At 37.0% G+C, this 16,797-nt stretch overlaps 3 protein-coding genes across 4 annotated transcripts; all 3 read right to left on the reverse strand.

Moving 5' to 3' along the window:
• Positions 1,625–4,995, reverse strand: LOC18790740 (protein MEMO1). The gene is made up of 8 exons (XM_007225704.2): positions 4,529–4,995; positions 4,188–4,272; positions 3,977–4,045; positions 3,680–3,792; positions 3,230–3,341; positions 2,991–3,134; positions 2,495–2,669; positions 1,625–1,933 (listed from the first exon to the last, which is right to left on the reverse strand). The coding sequence occupies exons 1-8, from the start codon at positions 4,578–4,580 to the stop codon at positions 1,808–1,810; spliced, it is 876 nt and encodes a 291-aa protein (XP_007225766.1). The 5' UTR covers positions 4,581–4,995; the 3' UTR covers positions 1,625–1,807.
• Positions 5,440–9,282, reverse strand: LOC109949002 (HSP-interacting protein). The gene is made up of 3 exons (XM_020563175.1): positions 6,484–9,282; positions 6,155–6,403; positions 5,440–5,804 (listed from the first exon to the last, which is right to left on the reverse strand). Exons 1-2 carry the CDS (start codon positions 8,498–8,500, stop codon positions 6,255–6,257), a joined length of 2,166 nt encoding a protein of 721 aa, XP_020418764.1. The 5' UTR covers positions 8,501–9,282; the 3' UTR covers positions 5,440–5,804; positions 6,155–6,254.
• On the reverse strand, positions 10,088–13,196 carry LOC18792138 (calcium uptake protein, mitochondrial). Of its 2 annotated transcripts, none has more exons than XM_020554682.1 (7): positions 12,740–13,196; positions 12,586–12,653; positions 11,942–12,165; positions 11,773–11,856; positions 11,461–11,674; positions 10,781–11,077; positions 10,088–10,715 (listed from the first exon to the last, which is right to left on the reverse strand). In XM_020554682.1, exons 1-7 carry the CDS (start codon positions 13,095–13,097, stop codon positions 10,653–10,655), a joined length of 1,308 nt encoding a protein of 435 aa, XP_020410271.1. In that variant the 5' UTR covers positions 13,098–13,196; the 3' UTR covers positions 10,088–10,652. The 2 variants fall into 2 exon arrangements, with proteins under 2 accessions (XP_020410271.1, XP_020410270.1); XM_020554681.1 differs by having other exon boundaries at positions 10,088–10,549; positions 12,740–13,192.

A 16,797-nucleotide genomic window follows, 5' to 3' on the forward strand; every position in this document is an offset into this window, starting at 1 on the left:
TTTTCGAAAAATCGGCCGCCTAGGCGGGCTAGGCGGGTCCTTTTTTTATATATAAATAGTATAGCCGCGCGGCTATACTCTACAAATTACAGCTGCTATGCTCTTTAAATTACATATTTAAACAGTATAGCCGGTCGGCTATACTTCTGAAAAAAACGCCATTCGAGTTTTCGAAAAATCGGCCGCCTAGGCGGTCCCTTTTTTTAAATAAATAAAACGTATAGCCGCTCGGCTATACTCTTTGAATAATATATTTAAAACGTATAGCCGTGCGGCTATACTCTCTAAATAATATATTTAAAAAGGATCACCCCGCTGCTGTACTCCTTCTATACTCCTTTTATAAAAAAAATTAGTTTTTCCCCAGATTTTCCTTTATCGTAGTTTACAAAATTATCCATTGCTATTAGGCCATTATCCGAATTTCTATTGTCCCCTTTTGATTTTTTACTTGTTACCCGTATAAAGAATTCAGCATTTTCCCGTTTAATACTTGTATTATACACATAAGTATGTATTTTTCAATAATACTTTCATTTTCCGTACACGTCTTAAAGACTTGGTGAAACACACACTTAAAAAATAATAATATATATTTAAAATATTTAAATAAATTATATAAAAATATTATATATTGGCCAAACTTTTAAGTTGTAACTTGAAATTTATTCCTATTTTTCCCATTCCGTATTTTACTAACTATGAAAGAATGTGAGAGGCTAAGATTATTTCTTACTTTTTGTAACAAAAATGCAAGATGGTGATTTTGCCATCTCTTTGCCAACTAGAACAACAATTTCAAATAAAGATTTATGGGTATAGTAGTAAGAGGTGGACTTGTAATTCTTCATGTAAAGTGTTGTTTGAAAAGTGAAGCAATTACCAAGACCACTCCAACTCATCATGCAATTCTCTACGAAAAATAATGTGTAGTAACATAAAATCTCTAGATAATAGAGGCTTAAACATAATAAGATCTCATCTCTAGATTATGTATGCTATGGTGTTTAGGCATTAGGGGCAGTAAATTATATGAATCTAAAATAAATTCAGGACTTTATTGGAAAATTTGCAGTCATGATTTCTTGTAAGTTTTAACTATTCTTTCCTGCGCAAGGTTCATTCTTTCTTATGGAACGGATGTGCCGGGCTGCCAACCAGTGTCATTGACCAATCACGACTCGTATAAATTTCGATCGACACCCATTTCTCACCTAAGCCCTAGGTTCACTCTCGGGTTTTGGAACATGGCTGGAAACTTGAGGATTAAAACTTAAAATCTAAGCTCAATGCCCTAACATATCAACCCTGTCAAGAATGGAGTGCACTTAAAATCTAAGCTCCATACCCTAAACTCTGTCAAGGATGGTGTGCAACTTTTATTTCGCTTTACCACCACTCACCAAGAGCCACTTTTTTGTATGTATATTGACAGGATTATTACACAATTCTGATGGGTCGAGATTGAGTCCAGATGATCTTGACCACATTTCAACCTTGTCACTTGAGCCAGAACTCACCAATCTCTCTTTGGCAAAGAAGAAAGGGGTCGGGATGATTGAACGGGATCACTAGTTATAAGTTTGGGCTCGAGTGGGATTGAATCTCTAAGAAAAATTAAAGATAACCAATACATGATCTGATGTGCAACTAAATATAAGAAATCGGAGGGTATACATTATTAGTGGCAATCTACAAGCAGGAGGAACCCTATAAGGGTTCATGAAATGCATATTTACTTGAGTTAAACATTACAGTCAATTTGATGAAAATTAAATTGCTTAATGTCTCAAAGGAGAATACACCTTCAAGCATCTACCTTTGCCGCGGCAGATGCATAACTTACGCTGCTGTCCCTCATAGTTTTGCACTGACTCGACTGCTCATATCGGAGAAAATTGATCTTTATGCTCGTTGAACAGTTCTTCAGCATCTGAATGCATTGAAATATGATTGAAAGGGATGAATAATGATCAAAACCAATATTCTAGATGCAGTTAACTGAAGAGCTGGAATCAAACTTATGGGCAATGAAAAAGAACCATTTTGCTGTCTAGGTAAACTAAGTTTAATTCTTCAAAAGATGACCCTCGCATTATTCCCCTCAACCTGACTTGATGCCTCCAATATGTCAATATGAAATAGAAATAACAAGGATACCTTTAGGTTCCTTTCATTATATTTGCTGCTACTTATGATAGCTGCATCCCTCACATGTTTGTTAGCAAATGCCTTAAAATTGTCTCCACAATCCAGACACAGTAGTATAAAGGTCATTGAAACATGAATGTAACTGGTGTTTTTCATTGATAGGCATAGCCTTTCCAGCTGAAAAGAAGAATATAATCCTCGAACAGGTAAAAATCGCCTCCCTAATTTTTCAGGCTTTTACCCTGTTTCATCCTAGGGTGTCATTATCACATCAGTTATAATCTGTAGTATTTTTTTTGCCAAATTTAAGGAACAATATGAAGCCAATACTTAAGGTACTTACATGCAGAAACACACTAATTGGGTGGCGCCCACAAATGGTGTTATCAAACTCCAACAGATACTCTTTGAATGCATCTGGATTTCCAGTTTCTATTATATCCATTCCAATCCTGTCCAAAGCCTCAATAGATTTGTGTATGGCCCCATGTTTCTTGTCATAGTGCGTGTAATTAAATCTGAGAGAGAATAACAAGATCAGGCATGGTTAACAAGTATCAGTTCAATTTCAGTCATATGTTGAGAAACCATGGCCAGGGAAGAGAATTCGCAAAACATGCAAATATCATGTAACATGGCAATGAATATAACCATGAAATAGCATCCATGAAGTAAAATTTAAGGCGAAGCCAAGCAATGCAATAAAAGTCATCTGTGTGTGTTTGAGAAAGAGAGAGAGAGAAGCCCAGAATGCATATGTAGATAGACACTGGCATTTTGGACAACACTCGTGTTAGCTAACAAGGACTAAAATCTAGCAAACCATGAATGGAACATACCGAGACCCCCAATGACAAAAATCTGACGACACCGAGAAGAAATTTTGTGGATCATCCACGTATTTGCCAAGCAACTGTCCATACATGGCTTCACTTTCAGCCTTAAGAGAACCAACGAGAATGGGTACAACTTTAACCTGGTGCCTGCATCAGTGTCGTCAAAAGTCAGCCATGCCGTAAATAACTATTGAAGAGAACTGTGCTCTGAACAAAATTAATAAAGATATTGAAAAACATACCCCTCAAAAACTTTAGCAAGATACGGTAAGTGCATTTCCATGCTATGTTCAGCCTCATCAACGCGAATATCCATCAGTTCAAATTTTCCAGTTGCTTTTAGCTCCTCAATTACTGATAAGTGAAAACCAACAGAATGTTAGAAAACCACAAATTAACAGGGATGAGTTAACTCCTATAAAAGAAGCATTTGGTAATTCATTGAGAAGATATTTTATGCATTGATTGAAAAGGGAAAATGAGCACAAACAATTTTGTGCTGCTTGAAACTGGCTGGTTTCAAGTGAAATTAACAATGCCCCGTAAATTTTGTTCTAAGTCATGCATGTGCCAATGTGGATTAGAAATTAATTAGTAATTGAAAGAAAAAAGTAAATCAACAGTGCGGAAGACCAAGACAAAAAATAACAATTCCAAGTTACCCAAATTTTTGACAATGAGATTCACACTACCTTCCAAATCGATAGTTAGGTCCCCTATGGGGGTCTTGTAAACTGTGGCTGTTGAAAGAGCACACTTTGAAGTGTAATAGTGGTGAGATGGACCAAGAAGGAACACCCGGGTACTGAACAAGCAAGTTTTTCTCACACATTAGCAACAATTTGACAGCTAATTGCCATACCAATCAATCTTTACAGCTTTAATTATGCGTCAAAGCACAATTACTAGAGCATAATCAGCTCGCACTATGATCCTACATTATCAAAATAGCATTAGAGAACTAACGAGAAAACAACAACACAACTCACATGTTTGTTGGGTCTATGTTGCCAAATGCATAGGCAGCAGCACGACCTGAATATGAATAACCTGCATGCCTGTAATTCCAAGGCCAAACACAGAAAAATACAAACAAAAACAAATTATTTTAAATAATAAAATTTCAGCATTTTTTTTTAAAATGAATTATAAGCCAAAATGAAGAAGAAAAAGAAGCAAAGCAGGTCTATGTTAACTTACGGAGCAATGACACCTCGGACATCAGGAGATTTAGTGAGCCCAGATTCTCTCAGCCATCCTTCAAGCTCTTCCGACAACTTCCTAGCTGAAAAATGAAAAAATAAAGAATAAAAAAGTATTTTTTTACCCAAATAATCTGATAAATGAATTTTCTCAAAAGCAACCAAATTTGGTGACTTTTTTTAGTTTTATTGCCGCCGAAAAACAATTAATTCAGCTGTATTTATATTCAGAGAGGCCAAAGGCATCAATCAGAGGGGCTCATTTTCTTGGGATTTCTCGGCAACCAAACAGATACTGAGGAGGGAATTAGAGTGTGTGAGAGAAAGAGAGATACTGACGGTTATCGGTGTACCAGGAACCAGCATGCGATGCTCTTCTGGCTTTCTCCATAGATGGAATTTCAGAGGATGAAGATGAGAAGGAACTGAAACCCTAATTAATAATATGTGCAAATAATTGAAGTAACAGAGAGTGAGAAAGACAGAAAATTGAGATGCTTGTGTGTGTGTGTGTGTGTGTGTGTGTGTGTGCAAGTTGCCTTTCTTTATGGGAGAGTTTGGAGTCGGAGTTGGAGAGACTTGGAGAGAGAGTGGTGGTGGGTGCGTGACGTGTTGAAACAAAATTAGAATTTTTTATTTTTTTTTCAATTTGATTCCGCGGAGCCAAACTTTTGTTGTTTGTTGCACCCTTCTCATCTCACTCCTAATTTTCTCTTTTTCTTTTTTGTTTTTTGGTAATAAAGAGATTCCATTACGCTTTATCTTTCTCATCGCCACGTATATAATTTTAAGTATCAAAGATGAAAAAGTTTTTTATAATCACGTGACGAAAGAGATACAAATCTATAAATGCACATGACAGTTCTCAGTTAAACCGAATTAATTGGTGGTCGATTCGAGTCAGTTTTTTTTAACTCAACCTTTCGACCAATCAGTGCGGAGATACAGGTTTATATACACTTCAGTGTGGGTAAGTTTTTCTCATCGGTGTGGACCAGATTTTTGTTTCGGCCTAGCCCGATCGATCGATCCAAAAACAGATCGAAAAAATCAAACTCTTGTCATGAGTGTGGAATAAAGTGTTTTATCGCTTAAGTTATAAGCCCCAATACGAATTGGAAACGAAATCCCCAGCATTATGTAGGCTGGCGTCCAATGCCTGAAGCTGATGCGATGGTATTCTTCTTAATGCATGTCCAGGTAAGAGCAGAAAATTCAAATTCAATCAAATAGTTGGGGATGAACAGAGAGGTAAAGGAATAATAGCATTCTCTGCTATTGTATAACAATCACAAATGTTACAACAATACAACTTACAAATGACACTATGATAAATGACAACAAACTTGGCCCAATAGGCCACAGCAAGCAGCAAAATAATGTTACTGCTGCTTATTCTTTGAATGAACTAATCCAATCATATACCCTATGCCCCCAAAACTCTGAAAATTACTCTAAAGAATCTTACAACAAAACGAAACAAATGAGTTCACTGGCTTTTTGCAACCCAGTCACAAACACTCAAATTCAAACAGTATGGAAAACTTTCTGTTTGCTCCCAAAGCAAACAAGAAACTGAACCTGAACACAAAAGTCCATTGACAGAAGAAAAGACCTGCAATCACCAAAAAGTAAAAACCAGAGAGGTTATGTTTCATTCAGTATGATATATGATTTTGCACCGACCATGAAGATACAAAGAGGTATAAATCAATGTAAAACATAACCAGATAATGGTTGGTAAATTAACTACTTAGAACTATGTAATGAGTCTGCTTGAAAGTTAAAACTATGTCTGCCTTCGGTTAAACAATGAGCTTTCAACATATTGTGCGGTCTCAAAAATCCATGTAAATTCTATTACAATTCATCCATCTTCTAAAGAATAGCAAGAGCATGCCAATGTTAAATAGTTTTAAAAGACAGCATGATTATAAAATTCTCAAATTTAAAAAGACCAGTTACCTGTGCAACCACACAGCCTGTGAAAGTTGAACTAAGGCAACCTGAAGAATTTGTTTTCGTGGAAAGCCTCTAAAGGATACCCAACTATCAACAACAAAATTCAAGCATGCTCCAACATGGAATGAAGTTTCGGAACCCGGCGACGCAGCAACGGCTCCAGCCGAAAAGAGGGAACACCAAACTGCCACCTCTTAGCATCATACATTTCATTCCACGCCTGTATTATCTCATCGATTTTGAAGCCTAAACCTGCATTTAAATGAAAATTGATCATATGTTTCAAATTCTAACAGTTGTAAAAAAAATTTGAATTAACATGTGTCTTTTACCTTCTAATGCAGTTTCATTGGAACAGTGGTTCTTCATCATCACAGCTATATCCGTTGGAGAGGCTCCACAAAGCTCAAACTTCTCAACAGAAACTTCTAAACATTCCTCCCAACTTGGTAGCCCTAGCTTATATTCCACAACAGAACGTTCATACAGCACGGTTCCCCATAAAAGGTATATCTGTGACTTCATATTTGCAGCCTGCTCTGCAACTTCATCAGCAGATACCTCTTTAAATAGGTCATCCAAACCCAATTTCTGCAATTGCGCTTTATATTTATCTTCTTTGGCGAGTCCATTTAGACGCCGCTCTTCTATCTCCTCCCACATCAGCATGCCCTTCTCCATGCTGTCCTCAGCCTTGTTATAAAGCTGAAGCACCTCCGAAGAAGGCTCCGTTTCTAGCTCAATCTTGCTTCCAACCGCATAGTACCAACAAAGCTTTGCTTGGTCGAACTGTTGTTGCCCGAGGGCAAGATAACCTTCATAAAAGTCGGGTTTTATTTTCACAGCTTCTTCATACCTACCCTCTGCCTTCTTATACTCTTTCTGTGCCCAGTCATAGCCAGCCTTGATCTGTTCAATAATGGAATCCCTTGAAGCATCTTCTGGAAAGGACACTCGCTTCCTTGCCTTAGACATGTGGACATTTCCCCAATTAAACAATGCCAAAGCCGCCATCTCTTGGAACTTATTTGCAGCAATGTCAAAAAGCTCTTGAGCATCCTCAATTGTTACAGTGTCCTCCATTGCCTCCGAGTATAGCTTCACTCCCAGCTCATGAAGATCCAAGTACGCATCAGAATCGAACCCAACATGGTTCTTGAATAACCTTGCAAACTGGATAATCCAGTCCTCAACAGAGGTAAACCTTTTCTCCACTTCTCTATCCTTTTCACCATCCCCATTCTCTACAACATTGCTTAGTTCTCTGTCTTCCTTACTCAGCTCCTCATCACTCAATCCCTCATAAATTGGTTCTTGATCAGGACTAACTTCTGCTATAAATAACCTGAGTGACCCCTGCATATCACATGATGATTCAGCTATCCTCAATTCATCTGTAGTAGTGATTGTAACCAAATCACCCTCTTGGTCTCTATACTTAACAAGAACACCCTTCAAACCAGGAAACCGATCCCTAACTATCCCCCTGACCAACCTCATGCTGCAATTCAATGGCAGTTGTGCCCACCTTATATCCTCTCCAAACACCAACTTAACTGTCTTTGTAACTACTTTTTCTTCCTTAACATGCTTCATAACCACTTTCTCTTCCTCAACATGCTTTGTAACCACTTTCTCCTGCTCAATGGTCTTTGTAACGGCTTCTTTATCCTTATCAGCACTCACATTCTCTTCCACAACGACCTTATCCTTCCTCTTGTCCTCAACTTTCTTACCCTTCTTCTTCTTCTTTAACTTCTCTTTCACCACTTTACGAAAGCGGGCAGCAGGAGGCTGCGGTACATTAGCAATACCAATTTCTTTCTCATCAAGAACAATACCCTTTTCACTCATCACCTTCTTCACGCTCTCCAAAATCTCCAATGCACTTAGATTATTTGGTTCCATACTCAAAACAGTATTAACATCTCTCAATGCCAAATCCAACCTATTCAAAGCCTCATAACACTGAGATCTTCTTAAGAGTGCTTTACTGTATCTAGGTGATACCTCTAACGCCAAATTACATTCGTTGATTGCTCGAGGATATTCACCAAGACCCATTTGCATATAACATGCAGCCATGCTGGTATGTAGATGAGCAACTTCAATATGATTCTGTGGGAGGAGTTTGAGGGCTTTTTCAAACTTTAACATTGCACCTTCATGATCACGCTTTTGATAAAGTTTGTTACCTTCATCTTTGAGTTCTTGGGACATGTTGATGAAGATTGCAGTGTCTTCATCAAAAGCTTTGGAGTTTCGATCCGAGGGCTTGCTCAGCTTACTGCCAGCGTTCCCAGGCTTTTGTACCTCCTCATCTTTCTTCTTCCCAGTTGGCTTCCCCATTGATATTTCAAAAATACGCAGCCAAAGAAGAAGACCCCAAAAACAGAGCTTTTAAAGCTCTGGTTTTTATCTTATCCAAAAACCCTTTCAGCAACTCATAAAATAAGGAACATTCAAATAGTTCCCTGATAATTAAGCAAAACCTTAATAAACTTGCAGCTGATAAAACCCAATTCTAAAGTATTTCGAACTTTGATAAAATAAAAAAATAAAAAAACAACTCCAACAATTTAACACACACAAAATAATAATAATAATAATAATAATAATAATAAACCGACCCAGAAATGGAAGCTTAAATAATTTTGATAAACAAAGTTTCAATCAAAACACACTTCAGAAAAAAGCAATAACGAAAGAAAAATGAAAAACCCAGACCCCAAATCCTAATTCCAGAAATTAACTACAGAAAAAAACAATGGAAAGACAACAACAAAATCCAGTCTTTTTAACCTGGCTGCTGTTCTAAAAGCTCCAAATCAGCAATTGGTGGATAGTGATCCAGAGACAAACAAGAACCCAATCAAAAGTTAATTGAATTAGAATGATTGTGCTCTGGAATTGTTGAGAAGAGACAGAGTGGATATCAATGGTGGCTCTGGCAGAACAAATGCAAGGAAACGACACTTCATTTCATCCTGGAAGGGGAAGTTCTCTCTCCTAGGGTTTCCTGAACTAAAGGTCAACGTTCTAAAGCGGGGTGGTCGTCCCCCACCTTCCATAAGCGCGCGTCTCTCTAACGCCCCTCTCTTCTTGAGCCTAATTCGTCGGATTTTATGCCCATATTTCTTCTTCCCCGCCATTTTTCTTTTTATCAGTTTTTTTTCTTTCCCGCCATATTTATTAACATTATTAAATAATTTTCTAGAATTTTGCACAAAACTCCAAGAAAAATAGAATTCAAGCCAGTAGCGTGTACACCACGTGCCTGAAGTAGCTGGGGCGTTGGAGTAGCCCCCAGTCCAGGGGCAAACATTCAATTACCCAGCTGTAATTAATTTTATCGTCATTAAGCTTAATATAAGATATAAAATCCCAGTGGGCTCCACCTCCCTTCTAGACGACAGAGCACATTCCACTAATCCAGTAAAAGAAGCACTATTAATTCCTCACGTGGATAAATATTTATCTTTTTATTTTAAGGAATAGTATTAGGTTTTCTCTTCTCTTTTTCCAAAGGAATATTAATTTTTTTATTAATGTAATAAATTACTAACTGATTCACTCGCAGCGATACACTTCAACTCGGACATTGGTACACCGACATTGCCAGTTTCAAATTGTGTTTGTAAATTTGGTTTTGTAGAGCTTAAAAATAATCATGGGATGTAATGATTGAGATGAGCTAGCGAGGCGTCTGGTTAGTGGTGGCTCGTACAGTAGTTGTGGTTATGGGTCGAGAGATAATGCTGGGTAATAATGGTGGCAAAGCTGGCAATGGTGACCTACATGTGTTGGCAGCTCACATGGGACTGGAAATTTGGAAAGAGTAAAGCAAATGCAGATGCTGGTGATAGATCAGCACTGAAAATACATTTGAGATTATTGGTTTAAACGAAACGAAACGAAACAGAAGGAATCTGCGAATGAAAGCAAAATTGACAACTTTTCAGTTTCTTTTGTTGACCAGCAAGCTACATACATAACAAAGGGTTGCTCGAAAAACATGCGAAACACACACAAAATGGAACTTTTACGTTTTACATTAGATATAGGGGCAAGAGGAGGAGCACATTACAACAGCTGAATGTCACTGTTACAGCTATAACTTGTCTAGCTACTTACAGGTTACATTTTACGAATTTACAAGAGGATTCACCCCCTTGAGCTATCAAACCAGTATCAACCTAACGTTATCTGTAGGGTCCATGCAGCCAAATCTAATTAGTCGAGAACCATGATTCCTGTATCCACGTGTTGAGCAATGTCCCTTCCCCGTTGGTGTAAAACTCTAACAAACTCAGCTAAGCTTAAATTTCCGTCTCGGTTCGAATCAAACACATGGAAGATGATTTCGACCACATTGTCAGTGAGACATACGCCACAAACCTGATATTCAATCAACAAAATCACGATAAATAATTTAGATATGGAAATCTGTTGCCTATGGAAGATAATCAGGACCATATGTCAAATTAGAAAAGAAGACTTATCAGTGACAACTTAAGGCAACAGTTCCAAAAGGCTCTGTAAACTTCCAAAAAGTTCTGGTAACCTTGTCAAAATGTAAAACATTAGCCATTGACCAATTAAAGAAAGTGACAAACAAGAATATCTTACATGAGAAGCAGCTCGCTGGAAATCCTCTCGTGTTAACATGCCATTTGCTTTTCCATAGCTGAAAAGGGCCAAAGATAATGGCTGCAATTTTTTACGAAGCTCAGCAAAACTTTTGAATTCCTCAAATGTGATGCGCACGTCTTTAAGATGTGGTTTATTGTTCAATTCATCAACCCGATTGAGCAAATTGCTTAAATGAGTCATGTCGGCAGAAGCAACCATGGACAAGGCAAAGTCCTTTGCCAATATGGTTCCTCGTAATTTATAGTCATAGTGAGCAAACTCCAACCTTACCATCTACAAATAAGCTCAGTAGTCAAATACAGTGTGCATTTTGAATAAGAACAAATTTCTGGGGTAAAATGCATTCCGAGCATACCATAAATTAAAGGATGCATTATGGCTTACCTCAATTGAAAATATATTAACCCATCTGCTACTGAAATCCACAATAAAAGTTAAAGAGTACTTTTTTCTTTTGGGTGGGCTAGCCTAAACCTAAATGAGTAGAAGGTGAGGTAAGTTCAGATATAAACTAGAGGTCAGGCAAAACAAAGCAATAACACTAGAGTGGAAGGATAGCACGCATATAATGCACAATGTCAATCTTATGCAACAAAATTGATGTAGTAAAATTAAACATTCTCAAATTCAAGGGAATCACAGGATTGGAAGCTTACTTCATCTTGTAAATCTCTCAAAAATTTGACAAATTTATCAAGTTGGAGGCAATCCTTCCCATCTTTACCAAAAAAGTACTCGACAAGCCCTCCATTTTCTACAGAACCGTTGACTTTTAGCCCAGTTCGAAGTCCATGCCTGTGGTTAGCACCCTGTCTATTGCAGGCTCGCATCAAAGCCATCACTTTCTTGAACTCTTCCTTATCGATTTCTCTATGTATGGATACAAACAGTCAAAGTCAAAACCATAGCGGAAGTAAGGAAGAACAAGAAGGAAAAAGAGAATAGCCTCAAAGTTGTTTAATACCAACCCACTATCGTCTGTGTCAAACATTTTAAAGGCGACATAAAAACTTGATTCTGGGATGCTTAGTAGTGTCACAAAAAAAATATATCTGTTACAAAGAACATTGTTAGAGGGGAAAAATATCCTTCATTGATTCATTGTTTACACCAAAGGCCATAAAAGCAGCAACTTACTCTTTAAAAGAAATATGCCCATCATTGTTTACATCAAAAAGCATGAAAAATTCAGAAGGAGAACAGCGCAAATCTCCAGGATTTCTTTCCCCTCTCAAATATCCATCTCTAACAAGGTGGGACTCAGATGGAGGGAAAACCGGAACTACTGCCCTCATAAGATCTTCTGGCCTCATAAGTAACTCTCCCTCTGGCGTACTAGAGGATGCAAAATACTCAAAAACCTTCATATAAAATAGCATATGTCATTGGACAAGAGGTAATTGTTCATTAATCAAAGCCCCAATGATTAAGTTTTGCTCAACAAAAATTTAAACTTGAGTGTCAAGCATATGCAAAGAGTTTAGGATTTGTAGTCAATAACCCCAGGACATGAGATCTACCTCATCAGCCATTGTCAACTTAACTTATAAATATTAACACGAATCGGATTGTCATAGTTTTTCAAATTTGAAATAAACTTTTTGAACTGTATACTAGTTCTTGTAATTCTTTTCGACACGAGCACTTATTTTCTAAGGCTTGCTTAACATACTGGTAAATTTGCCAATGACAAAATATGCTAAATTAGGCGCTAATAAACAATTAAGCAACAGAAAATCAATAAGTATATAAGCTCGTGTAATCATATTAATATGGATTACCTTCTCAGGCGGACTTCGCAACCTAATGCGTTTCTCATAGTTGAAGAAGATCTTTCTTCTATAAGCATCTGCAATAATCCAACACCAAAATCAAACAAACAAATACGATACCCAAAAGAAACTGAAATGCTCGAAGTAACTAGAAATGACTTGCCTCCGAAGAGAAACCTAGCGGTAATTTCCGGCAAAGAGAGTTTCTGAAACAAGGAACTCGAAGGCTGATCCTCCAAAGTTTCTCCCGGGACCACCGTTGACCAATCGGCGAAAGTCAAGACCGAATCGGGAGAAGACCAGTAGAGAAGCCCTAGCCCCGAGCCCATAGCGAAGCCCGAGATCCATTTGAGGAAGGAGCCATAAGAGGGGTTTTGGTGAGGGTTAGAGTCGAAGCTCGAGGCAGTGATCAGAGACGAGAGTGACGATGATGATGGCTGTGGTGCGGTGGACAAGTGGCGGATTGAGAACCGCTGGTGGATGGACGGTGTGGATCTTGTTAGGTATTGTAAGCGGGACATGGGAAAAATTGCGCGAAATGTTGCAGAAGTGTGGACGGAGACGACGACGTTGTGAAAGTTAGTGGGAGAAGGTACGATGATATATGGGGATTTGGGCTATCTGATTTTAGATTAAAACCAGGGGCGCGCGCAAGTACGGAGTATAAAAGTCTGTCGGTGAAAAGCCCCACGTTTGATTGAACCGAGCCCATACATTTTAATGTGATTAGCGCTTTTGGCCCAACCCATATTTTAAGGCCCTAGCCCAACAAGTTTGACATGTTATGCCCTAAATGGTAATTTAGACCCAAAATGGAACACTTGGAGATTTTCTCTCTCCCCTTTTTGAACCCGCGTGAGCCACAACGCATGTTTGAATTTGTTGTCCCTACTTCTAAATGATGGCATTTCTTTTGGGAGAGTACTTCTGAAATGATTAAAAGCTTTTTAAACAATCGCAAGTAATGTTGCACGGACATTTTACTAAGCTTAAGTGTTGGAGTGTCGGACATTCGGACACCTATGTACAACGGTTAACATCGTGTCCACGGTCAAGACACTCCTCATACACGATCAATACACTCTCTGGACACGGCTTAATTCATAATCAGGGTCAACTAATATGTTAATTTAATTAATTTATTAAGCTTGAATTTCACTATAACTTTGTGAAATTGGAGTATGAACATCAATATTTTCTTTTCTTTTAATATATATAAGTTTTATTTTATTTTTAATTGTCGTGTCCACATGGCCTAATTTTTTTAGATTTGCCGTTTTCCCGTGTTTACGTATCCATGTCTGTGCAACATAGACCACAAGTGCTTCTGATTGCATTTGATATGAAAATTTAAAAAGAGCTTATGAAAAATAAAACCACTTTTTAGAGAAGCACCTAATATATGCTTATGAGCATAAGTGTTTTCTTTACAAACTCAAAGAAAACAACCCGAAATAAATAACTTAGAAAGTTTTATGTACTAATTTGTTGAATTCCTAAAGATCGTGTACCAACTTAAAATCAACCATACATATAATTTATAAGATTTTATCGATTTAACCCTTTTTAATTATGGAATGAGAACAGGGGATCGGCCTCCTAAGAGCTAAGAACACAAAAATGGATGGTGTATATGTAAAGTTAAAGATTTTATGAATATTTATTGATGTTTTGGTAGGTAAAACATCCCAATATGCACAAAAATACATTGGCGATGGTTCCAATTCTTAGACTAACGCTTGTGTGACGAGGGAAGGGCCACAACGCTAAATATTTAAAGTCATTTTTCACAACTGTGTAGGCAAAATTGCTTTGACAGTTGTCAGATTCTAGCAAATTAGATTTGATTTTAAGAGTAAGGATGAGAGTTATGGGTTGTCGTATTGTTGAACCTTTGGGGGACCATGTCAGCATGCCAAGCCTATAATGTCTCCATATAGTCGGCTTTGTTGTGACAAACACACAGCCATTATCTTCTCACAACCCAAAAAGGGCTAGGGCTCATGAATACAAATAAAAATTAGTGCAAATTTACCACACTCATGCATTTGAATAATTTTAAATCAGTTATCCCTTAACTCTCGTACATGTTGCACATGTATTGTGTGTACATTTGTATAGATTCATAGAGTAATTCAGTCAAAATGCATTCAAAGTGCATGTCTATGTCTTGTTCATTCATGTCAATTCGATTTCCACATTTTTCTTACTTTTCGATTAATAAAATGGTTGTATTTTAAGAAAATATGTTTGCTTCTTGTTGATCTTATCGTCATTATTGATATAGTCTAGACTTATGTCAGTAAAATTTGGTACTCTTCTCCTCAATTAACTTAAATTATTAAAATTCTTACTTAATAATTTCAAAGTGTTTAACGTAAATGCAGGATTAGGCGTTTCATAAGAGTTGATTATTATTTTATTTTATTTTCGTTTAAATGTATGAACTTGCTAAAAATCACTACTAAGTTCATATTTTCTAAGTACTAGCCTCTCTGCATGCGCTTCCGCGCATGCGAGAGGTTTTTTTTATAAAAAAATTTAAATTTATTTTAAAATTAAAAAAGATAATGGATATTTGTGTTCCATTAAAATAGGATCCATTATCTGAATTTTATTTTATTTTTATTTTTTTTAATACGAAAAATTATGAATTTACCATATTATCCTCATTTAATTAATAATTCCAATTCTTAATGTTTGCATTAACCAAGGGCATTTTCTAGTATTTTAAATGTTTCACCATTCTCTGCCTTTTGCTTTATATATATAGATTTACACCGCGTTAAAGCACACTATAGTCTAAAAGTATTTTTGTCCTTGATTTAACGCATAAGAGAATTTCTATTACAGTATAGATGATTTCTAGACACTGATATATGTGAACCACAATAAATCAACAATCAAAATCTCCCACACGTGTGTGACCAATTAACCGTAACGAACTTTCTTTTTTTTTATATATAAAAAATCGAAGTAGGAATTGCATGTAAATCCTGCGAGTTTGCCTTTTGTTGTGTAGCCAGATCGAAAGGGCCTTAATTGGTAAGCCGTCTTGTTTGGTCCAATTCGAGTTGAGGTAAATTTTTTCAGTAACTAAAGATAAGGCGTCGTCAACCTCAAACTCAAACATCTCGAGTGACCCCACATCCGTTTCATACAAGAAAAGAAACATACTATCCTTTTCCTATTCCTCCCTTTCCAACGACGTCGTATCGTGGATGCCACTTTGACAAGTAATTCAATTGAAAGAATTGGACGTGTCAACAACCACCTCAAAAAAGTTTTGAAGATGCTCTCAATATCAAAGGTCTGGTCCACATTGAATTTTGATGGTCCATCCAACTCATTCGTCTTGCTTTTTTTTCCTTTTTACCTCTTTTGTTTTCTTTTTGATCCTTGTATTTTCACTTTTTTCCAATCATGGCACCGATCCCGCTTGGCGCCAGATTAACGTAATAAATGCGGTCATGCTCTTTGGCCTTTACTTCCTTTTCTGCTCCTCCATCATGTCGGCAATTAATGGAAGACAGCTGTACTTCCTCTGAATTTCTTCATTCAATTTCCCCCAAATTTATACTTTTCTTTCTAGTATTGGGAATTTTTACTGTTTTACTTGAACAATTTGAGCCACACACTGTTCACGGTAACTTTTCTTCATAAGAGTAAGTATTTGTGTTATTTAACTGAGCTTTTTTTCTTTTATTTTATGCTTTAAATGAGATTTTTTCTTTTTGTGCAAATAGTCATATAATATATATCTTTTCAAGTCAGGAGTGTTGTAGAAGGTTCATTTGTCTATTTCGTCCATGGCTTCCACAATTGAGTTCAAGGTCATATTTTTCAAATTTCAGAGCCTTCAAAAGTCCATGAAAATTAGTCAATAACTTCACACCTGCACAGAACCGCCAAAAACAAAAACAAAAAGTTCGAAATTTTCAAACCAAAGCAACAAAAAAGTTAGCAAGTCTACAATATAACAAAGGAAAATGCTAGGGAGACCAACTTTAGATACCAACTTGTGTACCAACTCTCTAATAGAGTGTGGGACCCATTGTATTGACGTTCTCTTCCGCTACAAGAAGGTTGCTAAAAACGTTGCTATCTTACGTTTGTTCTTACAAATGTATTCTCTCTAAAAGATAGTCCCTTCGGAACACCATCTTGTTACTGGCAGTCTCAAAGTTGGGAACTCATACTATTTAATTATCTGCGGTTCTG

Source organism: Prunus persica, chromosome G1 (genome assembly GCF_000346465.2).
Source record: "Prunus persica cultivar Lovell chromosome G1, Prunus_persica_NCBIv2, whole genome shotgun sequence".
Lineage (NCBI taxonomy): Eukaryota > Viridiplantae > Streptophyta > Magnoliopsida > Rosales > Rosaceae > Prunus > Prunus persica.